Here is a 22,764-nt window from a genome sequence, read left to right as displayed (position 1 = left end):
TTCCCCAGACTGTGGCATGTTGTCGTCTTCTACCATGTCTACGGAGGAGGGAGCTTCCTATGCAGTGGTGTTGCATAAGGCGGCTGAGGCTCTCCACCTCGAGCTCCCTACTGTGGCGGTCAGGACTGACCTCCTGACAGAGGTGTTTCAACCGCAAGTGAGCTCTTCGGAGCCCCTGCTGCCGTTTAATGAAGCCCTAACTGACCTCCTTTTGGGCACATGGTCCAGGCCCAACACGGGGGCTCCCGTGGATAGGATGATTGGCCGATGCCACCGCCTGGCCCCGGGTAACCCCGCTTTCCTCTCCCAACACCCCACCCCTGAGAGCTTGGTGGTCCAAGCCTCTACTTCCAAGAGTGCCTTCCCTAATGCTCCACCAGATAGGGAAACCAAGAAGCTGGATCATCTTGGGAAAAAGTTTCTTTCTTCCGCCAGCTTGGGACTGCGGTCGATAAACGCTGCATGTGGATGGTACTCTCCCAGATTGTCGCCGTAGGGAGAGACGCAGCGAAGTTTACCATCCGCTGTGGGCTAGATACCACCGACTCTCTAGGCAGGATGATTTCCATGTCGGTAGCCCTTCGACGCTACACCTGGATAAGATCGACTGGCTTTTCTGGTATGTCCTGAGCACCCCTATGGACATGCCCTTTGATGGCCGTTTTCTTTTTGGCAACAAAGCAGACAACGCTCTAGAGCATTTCTAGGACTCGCGGGCTACAACCAAGTCCTTGGGCCTCTCCAACCGCCCTGCGCAGTCTGCTTTTCGCCCCTTTCGTGGCTACAGAAGGGGTGCCCCACTACGTTGCGTCGGCCTGTGGCTCTGGGCGGAAGCTGCACAACCTTCGCACGGCCGGGACGTGGGGACCATTGCCGTGGTTGTGCGGGCCAGCGAGCGGGTTCTGCGGGCCAGCGAGCGGGCCAGTCCACCAACCCCCCTTCTGCTTCAGCCTCCAAAACTTCCTAGTCCGGCTTTTTAGTCCCATCAATCACCAGTGGGCGGCAGGTTACTCCATCACCTCCCCCACTGGTGCACCATCACGTCAGACAGGTGGGTTTTGCAGATAGTCCAAAGAGGCTACTCCCTCCCCTTCGAGGCTACCCCCCAGCCATGCCACCTCAGTACCATTGCATGTTGGAGGCTCATCTGGGCCTTCTCCAACAGGAAGTCACGGCTCTCCTGGCCAAGGGAGCCATTGAGCGTGTTCCTGCCCCAGAAGTAGGTCATGGTTTCTATTCCCACTACTTTCTGGTACCCAAGAAGGACAAGGGCCTGCGTCCTATCTTGGACCTCAGGAACGTCAACCGCTTACTCCGGAAGGAGAAGTTTAAATTGTTGAAGCTAGCTCAGGTCTTGTCTGCCCTCCACCCTGGAGACTGGATGGTAGCGTTGGACTTTCAGGATGCCTATTTTCACATCCCCGTCCTGCCGGCGCGATTTGTGGTTCACGGTAGGCCACAAGCATTTTCAGTTTACCGGGCTCCCCTTTGGCCTTACCAGCACCCCTCGGTGTTCACTTAAGTGATGGCGGTGGTTGCAGCTCATCTGCGCTGATCAGGGGTCCCAGTCTTCCCCTATCTCGACGACTGGTTGTTGAAGGCGGGCTCGCCCCAGACTGTTGTCTCCCACCTCCAGACTACGGCCGACCTCCTGCATTCGCTGGGGTTCTCCATCAACGTGCCAAAGTCACACCCGATTCCCTCGCAGAAGCTCCTTTTTATCGGAGCGGTTCTGGACACAACGCGGTTTCTGGTCTATCCTCCCAAGCAACGAGTCCGGGATATTTGGGCTATGATTCTGATCTTTCAGCCCTTATCCCAGGTTTCGGTCAGGATGACCCTCTGGCTACTGGGCCTGATGACCTCCGACATCCTGCTGGTCGATCATGCCAGGTGGCATATGTGGGCTCTGCAGTGGGACCTGAAGTTCCAGTGGGCGCATCATCGGAGGGATCTGTCCTCTTGCATCCAGATCTCGGAGGGCAGTGCACACCAATTGCAGTGGTGGCTCAGGAACCAGCATTGGGTCAACGGCAGATCCCTCTCCCTTCCTCAACCAGAGTTCACAGTGGTGACGGTGACGGATGCATCACTGCTGGGATGGGGCGGCCACATGGGAGAGGCGGAGATCAGAGGTCTCTGGCGGTCTCAGCCGCAGGTGCATGATGGATCACGAATGGCGTCTTCACTCGGAGGTGGCGCAAGGTCTCTTTCATCAATGGGGAGGGCCTTGGTTAGATCTATTTGCCACCGAAGAGAACGCACAATGTCAGCAGTTCTGCACGTTGGAATTTCCTAGGCGGCACTCGCTAGGCAACGCTTTTCGTCGTGAGTGGAGTTGCGATCTGTTGTACGCCTTTCTGCCTATACCACCTCTGCCCAGAGTCCTGAAGATCAAGCGCGACTGGGCTCAAGTCCTTCTTGTGGCTCTGCATTGGGTACGAAGAGTCTAGTATCCCGAGCTACTGTATCTGGCCACGATCCTCCGATCTGTCTGCCTCTTTGGGAGGGTCTTCTGTCGCAGCAGCAGGGGACGGTCCTCCACCCGAACCTGTCCTGCCTCCACCTCCTTGCGTGGAGATTGGGTGGCGGCAGTTGACGTCATTCGACTTGCCTCCCAAACTCTGATGTAATCTTGGCAGCCAGGCGTCCCTCCACTAAGACGGTATACCCCTGCAGATGGAACAACTTTGTGGCATGGTGTGCAGCAAAGGCTGTGGATCCCATTTCTGCCCCTCTTTCTGAGGTTCTCTTGTTCCTCCTTTCTTTGGCCCAGCAGGGCTCTGCTCTGGGCACTATCAAGGGCTATTTTTCAGCCATTTCTGCCTTTCTTAGGCTTCCTTATCAGCCTTCTCTTTTCAAGTCCTCGGTTGTAAATTGTTTCTTAAAAGGCATTACTAATCTCTTTCCTCCTATCCCCTCCGTAATGCCTCAGTCAGACTTAAACTTGGTCTTGCCCTATTTGATACATGCTCCCTTTGAGCCACTTCACAACTGTCCTCTTAGACTCTTAACTCTTAAGACTGTATTCCTGGTGGCCATCACATCTGCCAGAAGAGTGAGTGAGCTCTAGGCTCTTTAATCCAAGTCTCCTTTTCTGGCTGTACATCCGGACAAAGTTGTCCTAAGAACTCGTCCATCCTTCCTTCCAAAGGTGGTCACTTCCTTTCATATTGGGCAGACAATCACTTTGCCCACCTTATTTCCGCCTCTGCATCCTTCTAAAGAGGAAGAGAGGCTCCACCGTCTGGACCCAAAATGTGTGCTTTCCTTCTATCTGGATCGCTCCAAACAGCTCTTTGTTGGCTATGTCGGCGCCAAGAAAGGTCAAACCGTACACAAGTGGACCATCTCCAGATGGGTCTTTTTCTGTATTAAAGCCTGCTATTCTCTAGCAAAAAAGGAGCCTCCAGTGGGGCTACGTGCCCATTCCACCAGGGCGACGGCAGCCACTACTGCTTTGGGACGGGGAGTCCCTCTGAATGACATTTGCCAGGGAGCTACGTAGGTATCATTGCAAACGTTTACTTTACACTACTACCTGGACAGTCAAGTCGGAAGAGACGGCTTCTTTGGCCATTCTGTTCTCCAGGACTTTCTGGTGTGAATTTAGTTCGCAGACCCACCTCTGGGTTTGGTTTTGCTGGGGTATCTATTCTAAGGAATCTATAACGAACTGTTTCTTTCAGATGAACAAGTTACTTACCTTCTGTAACGATATATCTGTAAGAAACATAGGTTAGTTATAAATTCCTTACCGCCCCACCCATCTTTCCGGTTCTGCGAACTGACTTCTAGGGTTAAGGCCATTGTTTCAGGGCCCTAGTTTTGTGCACCAGTGTCTTGCGTGGCTCTGCGTTTCTGGCGTGGAAAGTCTTGTACGGAACTGACGTCAGCGCGCAAGGGCGGTGTCTAAGTTGCTACCGCAATGTCATTCCGGCGACCACGCCGCCAACGACGGACGCAGAGCCGACTGACGCCACCTTTCGACGTGCAGAGGTACTGCTGACGAAAAACTTTTCGGATTCAGTCTGACGCCTGAGAAAAATTCAAAGGTAAGGAATCTATAACTAACCTATGTTTCTTACTGATATATCGTTACCGAAGGTAAGTAACTTGTTCTATTGTTTAAATGTCAGAAAGAGGGTCCAGGGTGAACAGGCGACTTTTGCCAAGTTGTTTGTTCTTTGATCCACCCGTATGTTCAAACCTGTACCAGTATAGTAAATGTCAATATTTTGAGGTTAAGAAACACATTTGATGTAATGTTACCAAGAAACCTAGGCGAATCCATAGGAAATGTGTCACTGCACTTGGTGGCCAGTGACTTTAAATTCATCAGGGATGTATTGCCTATACTTACTCCGGGCTGAGAGTATTATCAAAGTGCCGAAGTTCTTTATCTTCTTTATTTATTCCCTTTCAATATGAACATTCATTTGGCAAAATCTCAGCAGATGCCACGGTTGCGTGTTGAGTCTTTTGTTATAGAGTTACTATCAATCAAAAAAAACATCACTGGATATTACTGTCACCATAACTAAAGGCACAAGAAGGGCAAGGGAATTACTTAAACGGAAGAGAAGAATGTCTGGGTTGTGTGCAGAGAAGCGTCTCAAACAAGAAAAACGTATGTTACAGGGATCGAGGAAGAAATGGTGGGAGAGAAGTTGGCCATAACAAAGTCTTTAAACTGTAGAATGTGTTTCAGGTGTGAGTATCCAATAGACACTAATGACTGCTGTCCGAAGTCCGTTACATGTAGGTCATGTGGGGACATAGAGCACTTCAGTAAAGTATGTCATTCTTGAAAAATAAGATAGCTGTGGTGAAGAGCATAGATGTCGGAGAAGATTCCAAGTTATGATGTTGGTAGCACAGTATGGGTTGTTGAACTGTGTGGATTTGTATGATGACACACTGGTAGAAGACCAGAAACTGCATTTACTGGTAGACCTGGGTCCAGGAGTTATTCACGTATTTCTGGACAGACAAACTGTTTGTCACACACAGGACTCCAGAAAACTATGATGAAGGAAGGCTAGAGCTAGGTGGTAGGTTGAAGTGTAAATGAGGGTTGAAGAGGAAGACATTGGTGGGTAAATATGTGGCTGTGAAGAAGTGAACATTTTAGGCTTGTCTCAGTTTTATTTAACATTGTGCTGGGGCCTAGCAACCATGAGCAAGGTTTGGCTCTCGGAGATAGTTCGCAACTTGATTATTCTGTATTAGCGATTAGCGATTAACTTGTATGAATTTTGGGGTAAAATAAAGGGATGCAAATAACTTACTTGTGTCAAAGAGGATGTCATACACTTGAAACATAAATTGAGTGTACCTTTTATTGTGAAAGATGATTTTGAAGCAGAGATCAGAAAAATATGGCCCAAAAGGGATGATTAAGCCTGTGAAGTCCACCTTTATAGTTATCCCCTTGGGTAGTGGCTAGAAGCAAAACTGTGGACCTTAGTGTGAATAGATGTAAGCAGGCTATGTAGGGAGTTTGGTTGACACCAACTCATTGATGACACTTCCAAAGTAGGTGAATCAGAGTTATTCACTACATTGGAATTGGCTGCGGCTTACCACAAGTTTGAACTGGAATAAGACTCTATAACTTACACCTTTTGTAACTTAAAGTGCTACCTAATATTTCAACAGGATGCCATTTAGACTCCTATCCATGTTCCATGGACCACATGTTTAAAGAGATTGCCAGGGTAAATGTTTTCCAGGATGACCTTCTGATGTATGTAATGACAGAAGAAAATGACAACACTTTACAGTGTGTTGAGAGTTTTGTGGGAGAGGTGTTGTATGAGTAAGTGGGAATTAAAAATCCGTTTTTATTATCTTGGTTATGTACTGTTTTAAAGGAGTGTTGAACGAAGACCTGGGTTAGTGGACGCATTTAATGAAGCATAGATACCAACTAACAATCAGCAGCTGAAGTAATTCCTGGGCCTGTGCAAATTGCATTCAAAAGTTTAGCAGGACTTCGCCTTGAACCCTGATTGTAATCTGTACGCTTTTTATGGGATGAAGAGTGAAAAGGTTTTCAGTTTGGTCAAATATTGGATTTCTTCAGATAAGGCATTGATAAAGGGGCGTCCTAGGGATAGGAGTGTCTTGGAGTGTTCAACATTTTTTTTTTTTTTGTAAACGTGTTAATGAGACAAATGCATAACAGAATGGTAAGTTTGTTCCTCTGGTCCAAGGGCGCTCATTGTGGAAAGGGCCCATGAGGGTCCTCTTTGTGCCATACTTGCCACATTTTTGGTGGCCATCAATGCATATGCAGGTAGATCTAATGGTTGAGTTTTGCCATCTATGCCAATGTAACCGAAAAAGAAATGTGCACCGATGACTGGTGGATCTACATAGTCAACCGTGGGACAAGTTAATTGTTGATTGTATTGGCCCATTTAAAAGAGTACCGATACAATAGCTGTTTGCTTTCAATTTTGTTTTGTTTACCTTAGAAATTGTCTCAAGTTGAGATTCAAAGCCTATGCCACCACAAAAAACTCATAAAAGCCTGTTTAATAGAACACTCATTAGCCCAAAACTTTAAAAGCATTCATAATTTATTCATGCAAAATTACTTGATCAACGTATTAATTGATCACATTTGAAAAAATCAAAACGAAATTCCTAATAGACAAAATACATAAGTTACATCCAGAATTCAGTTAACAAAGCCAAAAAAAAGAGGAACGATAAAAAAAAATCCCCCAGCAACATGAACCAAATCAAGTCATAATGAAGCCGTCTAGTTAAGACCAAGACCCCTGTTGCATGTCCACAGTCCAGAAGTCCAGGCAGCAGTGCATACATAGTCTGTACTCCATTTATGGCCAACAACAGTAGGCAGTTAAAAACATTGACGTTTGATTTGGTGGCAAGTACTAAATATTTATTTCACCTGCACCAGGACCAAAACTTTCTACAGAAGGTAAAGGGATGATGAAATCTTCAGTCTCTTAGCGTAATCGAAGGTTCGCGCCTCAAGTGCGAGGGAGTATATCAAAACGCCTAGCAGATCGAATCCAAATAAAAGGACATTGAATGGCATATCAATGTTCGAAGATTTGTAGAACCCCACTGTTTAAATATGCTTCCCCCTACGATTTCACCAAAAGTTGCACTGAAACAGAAGAGGTAGTGAAACACCAGCTGCACCTATTAAGAACTGAGATTTCATCCCTAGCACAAAAACAAGTAATAGAACCTGTTCCTCCCTCTCAAAGAGGAAGAGGTATCCAAGATATTTTTGATACCTATAAAGGGCCCCAAGAAAGAATATCGTCCAAGTCTGATAGAGACTTCTAGCCACAGATTCCTAACCTTTGAATTTTCCCCAGGCGTCAGACTGTATCTGGAAATTTTTCTTGAGCAGTATCCCAACATGCCGGTAGGACATGCCATTTGATGGCACCCATGTTTTCAGAGACAAGGCGTACTTAGCCCTGGAGCGCTTCAAGGATAAGAGGGCTACGGCCAGATCCTTGGGTGTCTCCATGGCCCCTCGCCAACCCCAGTCTGACTTTTTTGCTCCTTTTGCCACAGAAGAGGCTTCCAACCGCTTATTTACATGCCCAGCTACTATACCGCAGAAGTTTCTCAGCTGCTGAGGATGCATTACCCACAGAATCCGTGGGTTGGGCAGCCAGAGGTTGGGCCAGTCTCCCACTTCCCCGGCAGCCGCAGCCTCCAAATCCCTTTAGTTTGCCCTTAATCCATCATGGGCACCCAGTGGGAGGCAGGATACACCATCATCTGCCCCACTGGCGGTCTACATCATCAGATCAGTGGGTTCTTCAAATAGTCCAAAAGGGCTACTCCCTCCCCTTTGTGACTTCCCCTCCACCCATATCATCCACTTACGAATGAGGACGACCTCTCCTTTCTCCACCAGGAAGTAACTGCCATTGGATTCATAGAGAGGGTGCTGATGCCAGATGTAGGTCATGGTTGCTAGTCCCACTAATTTCTGGTGCCCAAGGACGACTAATACCTTCATCCTGTCCTAGACCCATGCCCTCTCAACTTCCTCATCAAGAAGAAGTTCAAAATGCTCACAGTTGCTTAAGTCCTGTCTGCCCTGGACCCGGGAGACTGGATGGTAGCAGTGGATATGCCGGACGCTTACTTCCACATTCCTGCCCTGCCTGCCCACAGGAGTTACCTGTGGTTCACAGTAGGCTGCAAGCACTTTCAGTTCACCCTGCTTCGCTTTGGCCTTACCAGCGCCCCTCAGATATTCACCAAGGTGAAGACAGTTATTTCAGCTTATCCGCAGAGAACAGTGGTGCCAGTCTTTCCTCATGATGACTGGTTGTTGGAGAAGGACTCACCTCAGGCTGTCCTCTCCCACCTACAGGCTCTGGTGGACCTCCTGCACTCACTGGAGTTCCCTATCACTGTGCCAAAGTTACACCTAACTCCTTCTCAGATGCTCCCTTTTATCAGAGCTATTCTGGAAATGGTACAGTTTCAGTCTTAGCCTTCAGAGTGGAAAGTCCAGGATAGTTAGGCTATGATACCGATGTTTCAGCCTCTATCATGAATTTCGGTGAGACAGACTCTGAGGCTGCTGCGCCTCATGCCCTCCTGCATACTGCATCCTGCTTATGAATCATGCCCATGGGCATATGGGGGCTCTACATTGGAACCTGAAGTTTCAGTGGGCGCAACATCAGGGAAATCTCTGACATGGTCCAGATCTCGGAGGGAACTTCACAAGACCGCATCTGAGGGTGCAGACAGCCTAGAAAGCAACTGATGTCCGATTGCAGGGTTGGTACTTCTATGGAGCTCAGTTAATTACTTCCTGAGCGGAATGACTGTGGTACAGACCTCCACAGCGCCACCTAGCAGTGCCCAGAATTGTTTTGAAAGTTATTGAATCCAGTTGAAGCCTGGGGATTATTTACAAGGTAAGGAATCTGCAATTAGAGTATCCACCAGATAATTGTTACTGAATGCAAGTACGTTCTTTGGGAGTAATTCCATAATTTCATATTCCGATGGTGAGGTCTATTGTGAAGCTGTTTCACTAATGTCTTTTACACTTCCCTAGGTTTCACTAGTATATAATTGCAGTGTTTATGAGCAATTGAGAAATTGGCTAATTTGAACCATCCTGAGCCCATCCTTTTAACTGCTATCCCCTAACAGTCAGAGGCGAAGACCCACCGAGATATACATTTCTCAGCAAACATTCCAGTTTTATTTGTTTTTGTCGCAAAACGTAACTTTCAGGTAAAGTAGAGTCGCATGCAGCTGTTTTGAGGGTTACAGACCAGCGTCAAGCATATGCTTTAAGATTGCACCTAGCCGTGAATGAATCAAACAAAAATATTAACTCTAAAATAGTGATTCAAACTACCTTAAAGCAACAAACCTTACTTCATTTTTAAGAGCAGCAACAAATGAGCCATTATGGATGCTGTTTTGGGAATGTGCTCAGGGCATCATTCCAAATGAATGTTCATTTGCTGCAGTGTTAGAGAAGTGCATACATTGCTCTTTTGCCTTTAAATTCAATGTCTTTATACTTTCTGCACAGTGGATTAAACCCACTCTTACCTGTTCTGGGGAAGATTTGAAGAAACGCTATGTACGGAGTCCTTTCACCCTCGGGTTTCCCAGCGCTAAAACTGCTAGAAGTCAAGGTTACATCTAAATAGTCACAGGGGTGAAGAGCGAGGCTTGAGGCGAGGGACAGTTATTGTGCCTGCCGAGACTGCGCAAATCTGATATTGGCATGCTGGTTTACACTTGTGTAGGTAGCCTACGTTGAAAATCTAATTCCCATCCTTCTCAAGCCCTGCTTTCCCTATGGGCCCACTTTATTCTTCTGCTGCATGTATCCTGCTGCTTTTAAGTCTAAATGCTCTCTGATCTGTTATGCACTTAGAAAGTTTCAGCATTCTAGAACCATTCAGTGGTTATAATTCATACATTTATTACCATGTTCTGCTTGCAGTTTTCGGATAACCTTTCTGACTCTGAAAATGAGGAGCCATTCAGAGGCCGGGCTGCGCATCGATCTGCTTTCATCTCCAAAAGTAGCAGTTACACTAGTGCTTCGCTGGCAGGGTAAGGCACTGGAGTCATTGTTGCAATATTTCATTTATAGTGTGTGCACTTGATTTCACACGCTGATTATCATTTAATTGGTATTTGTGGACGTTTAATTGTGACTGTAATTAGTCAAAAGTTCTAACATGTAAGAATGTTCAATGTACTTGGGCTGTAGCTGCCTCCATCAGTACTTACGACACAGAAATGGGTCAAAGAGTTTGCAACGAAGCCAAAGGCTCATGTGCTCCTGAGAACGCCACAGACACCTTTTCAAGACCTGTCTGGCCATAATGTAGCCTGGAGAAAACGATTGGGCCAACAGATTGGCTGACATTTGCAGACCATCAGAGGCGTGGCACTGGCCCAGGTGAATATCGACACACCTGCCACCTTTCTTAGTGATATTTTAGTTGAAGTGTCATTTTCCTAGCCCACAAAATCCTGTGTTCAACGCTTGACATAGGAAGCATGGGGTCTGTGCTGAGATTTTTCTGCTGATTTTTCTAGCATATGTGAACTGTCACCATTCACAGATTCTCAGAACCCCGAGAATTTCTCAGTCAAGGCATTTTCATGAAGTCTTCGACCTAGAGTCTCTGCTTACATGGGTGATTGCTGCCAATATTGGAGAACGAGAATTACAAGTAGCCTTTTTTCCCATCTTGCCTAATTCTCGATAAATACTGTTTTTAATGGATACTCTATCAGATTCCGCAGTATGTGAATCTCCTCAGGCTAGAGTCTGTCTGTCTAAGCTCTTGCAATGGTTGTGTGACTGTGTGCATCTTTGGCCTCCATGCTGCCTAATACATGACAACAGAGTGCCACATATCAGCACAACGCTCACACACTGAGTCAGTTCCTCTTTTCTTCATGTCCTTTGTGAATCTGGAGTTCCGCCGCTAGCAATTTTGGTTGTTGCCCAAGCTTTTTAAGTTCGAGTTATTTTGTAGTGTGGAGAAATGTCACCCTCCTAAGGATAGGCGCTTCAAACTACGTTTCATGTGCCTGTAGCCAATGTTTGTAATGAACCTGCACAATGTGTGTTGTCCTGTGTTCTCTCAAGTGACACGTGTTCCTCGATACATCCAAGAACCAAATAGAATTAATTTAGTGGGCAAGAAGTAATTTTTCCTAGTGCAGTTATGAACTACACTAACTGATTTCTGTCCTTCTTTTGGTGCGCTATGTAGTGTTATTTTCTGAGACTTGGCGCGTGAGGTTTACGTATGCTGTTTGAAGACCTGCATAGTGCCTTTACGCATTCGTTATAAGCTGGGCAAGATACAGTTAAGCAGATTTGAAGATCTGGTCTAGAAACAAGAGACTCAGTTGCTTGTACAATGGGCACGAGTGTTTTTATCAGATGACACACTTGGATGCAGTCTTCTGGATTTCCAGAAACGTCTCGGCATCTTCCCTGAATGTGCCGTCTGATAGATTTAGCCTTTTTAAAGAAAAAAAATCAATAAAACTCTAGAGTTTAGGAAAACAGCAGCACTATGCTGCGCTCTTTGTGATTGTGGTTTCCAGACTGTCAATACCACCAGCAGTACAGACAGTTCAGAATTTACTCTAGGGGTCTCTCCTTTTGCCAGTCGTCTTAGCCCATCCAACCAGCTGTGCAGAATTTTCATGGCACATGTGGCAGAGGCAGCGCCAAAGGACAATGTCATAGCTGCAGCATCAGTCCTGCTTCCTCTCCTCCAGGCAGCAATTCCAACATGTTAGATTGCCTTTCAGGGGACATGTTGCATGTTCTAGTTGGTTATGTTCTCTCCTTTTGGACACACTCCTCACGTTCCCCCTGTTTATACATAAATGTCAACAAACCTAGCCAGTATCCTCCCCAAAGACATGTTGATGTTGCTCTCCAAAGGGCATATTGAAGTTTTGCTCAAGTTGGTACCGAGATTGGGTTGTTGTGATTAGTAATCTACAGTCCCTGAAGAACACCAGAGGTTTATGATTGACCTTAGACCTTTGATTAAGTATCTGATTCCGTAATAAAGAGAAGTTCAAGATGATGACCCTTGTTCAACTTCTGCAGCTTTTAGGCCATGGGGATATCCTGGTGACCACGTACCAGGCTTGCAGTTCCCCCATTGAAGTATGTCCATTTTATAATGTGGTCAGACCTTTCCCATTTCGCTGCCCTGCCTTTCTGCCTTATATTGGTGGTTCAGGTCTTTACAAAGATCATGTGGATTGTTGCCCATCTTTGCAAGTTGGCGGTACCTTTATTACTGTACCTCGATGGCGGGCTCGTCTCGGGTTGCCTTCGACCACCTACAAAAAACAATGTTGCTTTTGTCCTCCTTGGTCCCTTCCATCAACTAGCCCAAATCTCATTTTGAACATTCAGAAAGGTTGCCCTTTAGTAGGGCCATTTTAGTCATGGTAGCCTTAAGCATTTCCATCTCCTCAGCAAAACCTGGCCTTTCAATCTATTATTACAATGTATTGGGTGAAAATAACTGCGCTTTGGTCTGTCCGCAGCATGCATCATGCTGTACCCCACACTTGGTGTCATATGCAAGCCAATCAGTGGAACGTGCATCTCAGGGAGCCCAACATGGGCAACGCCTCTCGGGCAAGATCCATGTCACTAAAGGCACTTCCATTGGTGGATGAGGGACATCAATCTGACGTGTAGCATACCATTCTGCCTACTACCTCTGGCAGATACAGCGGTAACTGAAGCATCCTGTCTCAGATTAAAAGTATAATTGACAGTGTGGTGATTAGAGGTCTGTGGTCTACAATGAAGTATCGTGATGGTACGATCCTGATGCTGACACTACATGGAAACTCCTGATACGCCTTCATTTAATACCGTGCCTCAACATTCGTCTAGTGGCTGACTAACTTAATAGTTTTCACTATGTGGTGCGCTCTTGGTTGATCCTTTTGCCACCACTGAAAACACTGTTCAGCATTTTGCACTCTAGTGTGTTCTTCGTGAGTGTCTCTAGGGTATCGGTTAGAGCGTTCCATACCTTCACACTTCTCCCTCTGATCCGATGGTTATTGAAACAAGCATTTGCAATGCAATAGGTCTCGCATTTACGAGAGTTTGAACTATTGACATTGTAAATGACAATCGCTTAAATTCTTGCAAATGCGAGACCTATTGCTTTGCAAATATTTGTTGTTTACAAGCGCCCCGTGCCGGGCTTGCACGTTAAGAGGCCGCGCCCCTTTCTTTAGACGAGCTGCGTCTAAATAAAAAAATTAAAAGGGCCCGGCCGCCATTTAAGGGAGAGTGCGGTATGGAGCGCGTTTGCAAAAAAAAAAAAAAAAAAGGCATTTGCATTGTTTGTCAAGCAGATGCGCTTTTTTTTTTTTTTTTTTTTTGTAAAAGCGCCCCATACCACACTTTCACATTAATGGCGACCAAGCCCCTTTCTTTAGAGGCGGCTTGCCTAAAGACAGGGGCATGGCCTCTATTAACGTGCATGCGCGGCCTGGGACGCTTTAAACAACAAAAGTTATTAAATAGAAAAAAAAAACATGCGACCACGTTCAGCTGCGCAAATAAACCAATGGCACGGCTGCCACTATGGCATGCCCTAAAAAAAAAAAACACGTTAGTTTGTCCTGCCTGCAATATCAGGCAGGTGAAAACAATTTAAAAGAAATAGTGCTCGGAGGCTGTAATTAAAGCCTACTGAGTAGCAACACATCTAAGAGGGCCAGTCTTTAAGGGAGGTTCCAAAATGAGACAAGGCGGTACATAAGAGGAAATACTAAGCCTATTGACAAATCAAAAGCCAGGGTTTACAAAGGACAGTGACACAAGCCAATGAAAAATATGGGTGGATAGTGAGCTGAGCTTCAAGATCATACCTGAATACAGCATGCCTTGCTGAGCAGCTCATGCGCTGCCCAGGCTCGACCTAAAAAGTCAGACAAGATTGAGCACTGCTCGTTCTGATGGCTCTAGACTGGGCTTGGAAAGTCTGGTACTCTGAAAGCTTGACTCAGCTTATCCACTCCACTTTTTGGTGCCGTTTCAGGAGGACCTGCTGTCCTAGCAACAGTACATAGTTTTACACCCAAACATCCACAACCTACTTTTCTGTGCATAGAGAATTAACATAACCAACTAAGAGGTTTCGATCTTCTGTCAACTTTGGTGAATGTCATTTTGGCTGCCAGCTGGCCCTCCTCCTAGAATATATATTCAGGTTGTTGGGGTAAATTTGTTATATTCTGTGAATAAAAGCAAATTGACCCCCTATTGCATACAGTTGCATCAATGTTGTTTGTGTTGTCTGTAACCAGCAAGACTTTGAAGTGTGCACAATTGCGGTTTACTTATCAGACCTTGAAGTAGTGTGGTAAATAATTTAATTACCGGGACTTAATTTGATGCGGAAAATCTATAATAATAGCTCAGTAAAATAAGAGGCAGAATCCGTGGTATTAGAGGTTCGGAACGGGCTTTATTCCAAAATCAATTCGAATTGATGGACTCCATATTCCATCACCACGAAGGTTCAGGAAGTGAAGGACCAACTTTATTGACAAGTAATCATTTTTATACAATAGGCATTACAGTGAAACAGATGCAGGAGGCGTAACAGTTGATAACAAAGATAAGAACATACATGCGTAACTAAAATAGGTGTAACTGGGCGTAACTTAAAGAACGTCATCAGGTATGATGTCACAATAGGGTGGTTCCATGAAAGAATTTCGCAATGTCAGCAGAAATACTTGGCAGAGATGCGCGCGCAGCAGCATGACGTGTGATTGACGTGCAACTAGGGGGTGAAGGGGACTTGACATTTAGCTCTAAATGTGGAGACAGAAGTCTGGGGTTATGTCAACCTAATCCCAAATCATATCTAACATCCTATGTTTAAAGAACTGTGTTATCCAAAAAGAAAGGTCTCTTAGGATAGAATCTTATTCTATACTGACTATACTGACTGTTAGTGCGTGTACAAGCGTCTAAGTGTCTACACTAGATGCGAGGGCAGAAATCTTCCATAGTAACAGGGCTATGAATTACTTGCATAAAGACAGAGAAGCCGGGCCTTTTGCTCGATAGCTGGAAGAATGTTTACTTAAACTACTAGACAGGAATGCATCGGATGAGGAGCGGAGCAGAGCAGATAATCTTGAAGGTGAAATACAGTTTTTGGCAAGCAGACAGGTCGAGTCAGGCACCGTTAGCCGCACAGGGAGTAGGACAAAGTTCATGGATACAGATGCGAGCTCAGACTGGAGCTTTCAGAGGCAGAAGGCAGGAAAAGGCTTAATGGCAGAATCAGGGCCTACTCGCCTGGACTGTGAAATGTGGGAAGTGAACCATATAAAGCCGGTGGCCTTTCATACTTAGGAATAGAATATCCGGCCCATTCACGGCGGATCTGAAAGAGGACATGTTGACGGTGGACGCACATGTGTTTGCGTCTTCATAACTGGAACTGGAGGAAACATACATGTATTTGTGATTTATACATGAAACCGTTGGGCTCCAAGATAGGGGACATAACTGATCATAAAAATCCATATTTCCACATTCCCTCCTTGTCCCCTACTTGCCCTTAAGAGATATCAATCTTCATCAATCCGTTGATCTGTTCATATAGCATCATTTGTTCTTCTTTCTTCTTCCGGGATGAATGAAATCTTGGTGGTGGAATACACGATGTGGCACACAGACCACAAATCGCTGGTCCACATTGTAGGCATAAGCAGCAACTGAATAGTATGAGAAAGCCAATACCTAGGAAGGATAGGACCCTCCATCCAAAGGTTGATAATGCACTCCAAAACCAACCGGACCAAGTCCAGGTGCCTGGATTCTGGTGTATCTGGCTTACAATCTTATGAAGGCGAGTTATGGCTTTATACACAGATGGCGAATTTTCTGGTATGAAAATGCAACAACTTGATCCGATGACCCTACAAGCTCCGCCCCTATCGGCCAGAATGACGTCCAGGACAAGACGATTTTGAAGCACAACAATCCGCATAGCAGACTGCTCTTCTGTTAAATTGCCTAAGGCGGAAATAGTTTCGTTTACTACTGCTTCAAGGGTTCTGGTTAATCTACGTATCAGCTTACTATTAGTGACTGTACCTATATAAGGAAAGAAACCCTTATTGAAATCTGTGTATTTTTCCCATGCTGTTTCAGTGTAGTCGACTATTGGGAGATCTCTCCGCTGTCTATTGTGTACTAAATGAGTATTTCTATGATAATCAGGAGGAGCTAGGAAAACAGGTGGCAAAAGGAATCCGATGTAGCAGGTACCATCCCAATCTAGAGGCAGACGTATATATGCAGTCTGTCCACATACAAAGTAGGAATGGCGAGAAGCTCTAAATGTAGATTTGCCTTGATCACTGAATTCTATTACAGTGATGCATTTACTATGGCCCATGTGTATGGAGCCATTCTTTCTTATACACAATTCACCTTTAACTGGAAATACTGACATAGCGGGCAAAATTGGTGCAGCTTCGGATTCGACATTCAGGATCATGAGATTAAGCGTGAAATTACCTAATCCATATACTTCATTTTCTAGATCAGTTCCTGTTCTTTTGGGAAGTCCCTCCTTGTTAGGGTAGCAGACTTTAAGCAAAACTAAGTTCAGGTTTCCCCATACCCAGTTGTCTTGATAAACCACAGAATTCGAATCTAGGGAATTAATTAAACTAAACCATGCTCCACAGGAGCCATTGTGTGTGAACGGATATGGAAAGAGAGGCAGAATTCCCTTATAGTTCTGATAGGGAGGGAGTCGGCCACATATCCAACAATTTGTAGCATTGCTAACCTGATGGGAATGATGTAACATACTAATAAAAGTGTTATTGCGCAGCGCAAATCTATAGGACAACTCATGCGGGGGAAATTCACTAAAAGAATGTTCGGCAGTAACATTATAAACATGTTTAGAAATAGGATAATATATGTGCAATAATATACTTGCAGCGATTATTAAAAGACATAAGAAAAACAAAATTAATAACGTCACTGTACAATGACTACGCAGTGATTTACAGTACGCATGTTTTTTCAACTGAATTTGATTATCTCTTTCTCTATTCCGGTCCAGAGGATACATGTCAGAGACAAATTCAACCGATTCACCTTGGAGAGGACTTAAACAATCAAATTGTCTGACTTATTGGACCGTAGTTTTAGTCTATATAGTTCTGAGTTCGTTTGTTCAACCAAAGGAAGCTTTGAGTCTGTCTTTGAGGAAATACAGGGTTTAGTCTCTATATCGGATGGTAATCCATGAAATTTCTTGATATGACTTGAATGTATCCAGCCTTTTCGACCTTCGATCTTCACGGCTGTCCTCGTGGTTAACAGTACGAGTTGAGGCGATTTCCACCTAGGATCCAGCTGAGACTTCCGGTCAAAGTTCCTCACTAACACCAGGTCCCCGGGAATTACGTCATGGGGTTTCACCTCGGTGTTGTCGGGAAAGGCTGCAGCTACCTGTGAACGACAAGATTGTAGTGCAGACATCAAGGAAGCTAGGTAATCTGTCAGCATATTACAGTCAACGTCAGTTATTTTACGAGGTATAGGCGTCCCCCACATATTTGGTGGTCTACCGAAGATCACCTCATAAGGGGATAGCCCTGTTCGAGAGTGTGCTACCATTCTCATATAAAAGAGTGCAACTGGTAAGGCTACTACCCAGTCGACACCTTTCTCTCTACATATTTTGGACAATCTAATTTTCAGAGTTTGATTATGTCGTTCCACGAGACCTGCTGCCTCGGGGTGTCGGACACAATGAAATCTCCATTGATATCCTAACAAAAGTGAAACGTGTTTCATTAGTTCGGATGAGAACGGCTGGCCGTTATCTGAGTAGACAGCACGTGGTAAACCGTACCGTGGGAAGAATTCTCGAACTAACTGTTTGGCAGTAGTCGGGGCAGTGTAATCTGAAACCGGGTATGCCTCTGTCCAACGGGAAAGAGCACAAACAACTACAAGAACGTATTTGAATCCTCGACATCGTTCCATCTGGATATAATCCATCTGGAGGACTTCAAAAGGGTGCTCAGGAGGCTGAAATCCACCCTGTTCTACGGGAATGCTTTTACCTGGGTTAAACTGACAGCAGATCATACAGGTACGGACTTTTTGTTTAGCTGCTGCTCGTAAATGTTTGTTGAACCAAATGTGTTGAATGCTGTCTAGCATAGCCTTTTTCTCCTAGGTGCGCTGGACTATGTATTGTATTAATGATAACTTGGACCATTGAGTCGGGAAGAAACCATACAGATTTTTCCTTCGTCATCCATCCTTGATCCGTTTGGATCCCTCCTAATTCAGTCCATTTCTTTATTTCGTCTGGTGTAGCATGTGTCTGTATGTCAATTACGTCAAGAGCGGGATCCTTAACCATCATGCACTGTGTTGGTGTCGGAACTATTGTCTTTGTCATGTCAGATGTGTGAGTTTGAGCAGTTTGTTTAGCTGTTCTGTCAGCTAGATCATTGCCTTGGGAAATGATATCAGTAACTTTCGTATGAGCTTTACATTTCATAATTGATATTGCAGCGGGTAGATGTATTGCATCTAATAAGGCATGAATGAGGGGTCCGTGCTGAATGTGGGCACCGTGAGAAGTTAAATAACCTCTCTCTCGCCACAGCACGCCGAAGTCATGTACAACTCCGAATGCATAACGTGAATCAGTGTATATGTTGACTTTCTTATTTGTGGCTTGAATACAGGCTTGTGTCAGAGCGATGAGCTCTGCTGCTTGAGCTGATAAGGTATTAATACGATTTGTTTCAATGACTTCAGTGTCTGTTGTGACTGCATACGCGGCCACTAGCTCTCCTGTACTTGTTCTCATACATGAACCATCTACATACAACGTCAGGTCTGGGTCTGACAATGGGACGTCTGTCAAGTCTTGTCTAGGTTTCGTCGTGATAGTAATAACTTCAATACAATCATGTGCTAGTGGGTCTGTTCCGTTTACGGGTAACAGTGTGGCAGGATTCAATGTACTACAACGTCTGATTTCTATGTGTGGCTGAAACAATGTTAGTTCGTAACCAGTGAGTCTTGCTATAGTCAAGTGTTGTGTTTGCGTTCGGTTCAAGAGAACCTCTACTGCGTGTGGTACTTGTACTGTCAATTGATGTCCTAACACTATGGCATCGCTTTGTCTGATTGCTAAAGCTGTCGCTGCCACTGATTTCAGGCACGCAGGCAGAGCCTGAGCTACGGGATCTAATGTACTAGAAAAATAAGCACATGGTTTGTGTGATCCTGCTTGTTCCTGTGTGAGTACTGACAAAGCAGTACCTTCGCGTTCTGTAACAAAGAGTGTAAACGGTTTATTGTAACATGGTGTTGCTAAGACAGGTGCTTGACATAAAGCTTTCTTTAGGCTTTCAAAAGCTTGTGTATGTTCCTGAGTCCAAGGGAGGACAGTCGATGTGGCTGCCTCCTGTGTTGTCAACTGAATGAGTGGTTTTGCTAGAAATGCATACTGAGGGATCCACTGCCTACAATATGAAGTGAGGCCTATAAAAGCCCGCACCTCCTTTTGTGTCTTGGGTATTGGCATGTTAGCAATTAACTGGATGCGATCGGGTGTAAGCTGCCTTCCCTCCTTGGACAGCGAGTGACCAAGGTAAACAACTCGCTGGACACAGAATTGCAGCTTAGAAGGGGACACCTTGTGCCCCTTTTCGGCCAAGAATTGTAAAACCGTCAGTGAGGCTTTTTCACATTCAGGTTCGCTTCTAGCGGTGATCAGCAGATCATCGACATATTGAAGCAGGGCAGTGTTGACTGGCATGTGTATACTGTCAAGTTCTCGTTTCAGTGCTTGGCTATAGATGCTGGGGCTTTCTGTGAATCCTTGAGGTGCGCGTGTGAATTTAAAGCTTCGTCCATTTAAACTAAATCCGAACAAGTATTGGCTTTCCGGATCTATTGGGACGCTGAAAAAGGCATTCTTGAGATCAATTACAGTAAAGAATGTTGCTTCGGAATCAATGGCTGTCAGTAATGAAGAAATATCTGGGACTACGGGGTATTGTGGTACAATACATTTATTTAATTCGCGCAGATCAATAACCAATCGATATACTGGCGGGGCTTTCGGATCAGTTCGTTTAAGAATCGGAATTATCGGTGAATTACATACATTGGAGTCGGTTTCCACAACCACTCCTTGGGTAATAAGTTCGTCAATGATTTGCAGTAAAGCCACTACAGCATCTGGGGGTAACTTGTATTGTCGCATTCGTGGTAGTACCACTCCTGCCTTTAGTGTGACTCGATATGGTGTAATGTTCATGCAACCAACATCTGTAGGGCCTTGTGCCCATAAATGTGTGGGTAAAGTCTGCAGTCGGTGATCCATGTCTCGGGACACATAGTGCCCTTTGAAATCACGTAAAAACAATCGTACTCCTTCCGGAGAACAACATATTATAGCTCCTAGAGCTTTCAAAGTTTTTATACCTAACAGGTTTTCTGGACATGATTTAGTAAGCAATAAATCTGTAGTTCGTGTCAAGGGACCAATCGTAAGGGGAAGAGGCTGTGATACTTCATTAACGATAGGTTTTCCTGAAAAGCCAAGGGAAATATTCTGTGAGCCTGAGAGGGGTGCCCCTGGAACTTCACTACGTTTTATGGTTGTTCGGCTTGCCCCTGTATCAAGCAAAAATTTTCTATCCTGGCCTAATAGTTCACTGTGTACATAAGGTCCTTCTTGATCTACAGGGACCTCAATAAGGGGTAAGCCAACTTCCCTCTCTAGGCTGTTTCATGAGTATCGTTGATAATCAGGATAATCATACTGTGCGGTCTGGTACATCTGTCGTGTCGTTGTTTGTGTGGCAGCAATAGGCTGCGATGGTGGAGCTGTCATAGATTGTTGCGGAGCTGGCATGGACTGTGCATGCTGCGGAGCTCCTTGTTGGTTCTGATCCTGTCTAAGTGGCCGTGGTCTTTCTTTTGTATTACCTGTGGCGATATTATGTTTTAAAACTGGGCAATCGTGTACATAATGGCCTGGCTGTTTACAATAGTTGCATGTCCCTTTTACAGGACCGGTTGAAACACTGGACTGTGTCATACCCTTTTTATGACCGTCAGCTGGAACTGTCTGAGAAACTAGCATTTTCATTTTCGTGTCTTTCATGCGTCTTTGTTCATGTTCTTGTTCCTCTCTAATTCTATTGTGATGATACTGTAGCATTTGTAACATTTGTGACGGAGTGTTACCTTGCCAGGTACTCTCGAATTTCAATACTCTATTCTTAACTTGGGGCAAGGAATTTTCAACTAATTTTGTCACAAACAGATGTGGATACGATTCGCTGCTTGCTTTTATTCCACTATTTATACCAAAACATTTTTCGAATCTGGCATAGAAATCACTAGTGTCCTCATCGTGCTTTTGTTTACAGGCTGAGATTGCACCCCAGTCTTCCCTTTTCGTAGTTAATAAACGTGGCAGTACCTGTACTAGTAAACCTGGTAGCGTTTTGGTCTTTTCCCCAAGCCCTGAACCTGGACCTCGAGCTTTTTCTTCGTTTTCTAATGCTGTCCAATCTATCTTCTGGTCTCCCACCTCCCAATCCTTTTCCTTGAGTTTTTCGTAAATGCCCGCAGGCATTAATACCTTCAATATTGTCATAATGTCGGGATAGGTATACTCTCCCATGAGCAACATGTCTTTAATTTCACGGTGGAAACCCGCTGGGTCTTTGTCATGACTGGGTACCACTTTCTTCATTTCTAATAGTTCTATTTTAGATATGGGTGTGTATACAAACACACGTTTAAACTGATTGTCATCACCTTTTATCGGGTGCACTTCGCGTAAGGGATTCTGTCTATCCATATAATACGTCGTTCTTTCTTTTATGGGCAGTGAGACATGTTCGGGACATACAAAAAGAATGTACTGCTTTCTGGATTCTAGTATTTCTCTAATTAACTCAGTACCTGAACCTCTCCATTTATTCGTGAGTAATTCAGTCAATATATCAGGTAATGGACCAGGATCGGAGTGTTGGCTTTTATATAATATAAGGAGTTGTTGAACCATATAGATACCAGCTAAACGCTGTTCATCTGGGGTGAGGTTCAAAAACGTGTGCGCTAATGTATCATCACTATATTTTCCGGGACTGTCAACCCAGTGAACGGCTGACCTGGCTAATTCTTGTTCGTCCATAGAATCGAGTATATGATAACCCCTTCGTTCTCGGAGTAATTTGTCAGCAGCTTGGAACGAATGTTCGGGGGACCTTATATTTATTATAGGGGTTTGGAAATTTCTGTTATTATCTGGACGTATCGGACGTATCGGATCAGTAAAGCCTCTAGTATTATTACAAGATCTTCCTCTACCTACATAGGCCATGGTTTCTAACTGTCCTGTGGGTAGTTCTAATTCTTCCTCCTCCTCGGTTTGTTCAGGCTCGTCTACTGCTAATCTTTCTTCGTGTATTCGTTCTATTTCTTTGCGGATCTTGCGGCACATAGCTACTATACATGATCGGTTATCATGTCTCCCCTCTGATATATTCCGACTCCATGTGGTAAGAATTTGCATTTCTTCCGGATTTACCCCTGGTCGGTCTTGATTTCTGATCACACAATTTATGAGGAAACGTAACAGTTCCCCCTGTATCTCCACT

The 22,764-nt window shown here is 44.9% G+C and overlaps 1 protein-coding gene across 1 annotated transcript in view; it reads left to right on the top strand.

Annotated features, from left to right (window-relative positions):
* Positions 1 to 22,764, top strand: part of RNF169 (ring finger protein 169) — a 169,858-nt gene that overhangs the window by 78,104 nt on the left and 68,990 nt on the right. Inside the window, 1 exon segment of the mRNA XM_085623844.1 lies at positions 9,992 to 10,104. Within this exon segment, the coding sequence (XP_085479970.1) occupies positions 9,992 to 10,104 (113 nt within the window).

Source organism: Triturus cristatus, chromosome 8 (genome assembly GCF_964204655.1).
Source record: "Triturus cristatus chromosome 8, aTriCri1.1, whole genome shotgun sequence".
Lineage (NCBI taxonomy): Eukaryota > Metazoa > Chordata > Amphibia > Caudata > Salamandridae > Triturus > Triturus cristatus.
The sequence above is the reverse complement of the archived record's forward strand: the minus strand, read 5'-3'. Positions and strand labels throughout refer to the sequence as shown.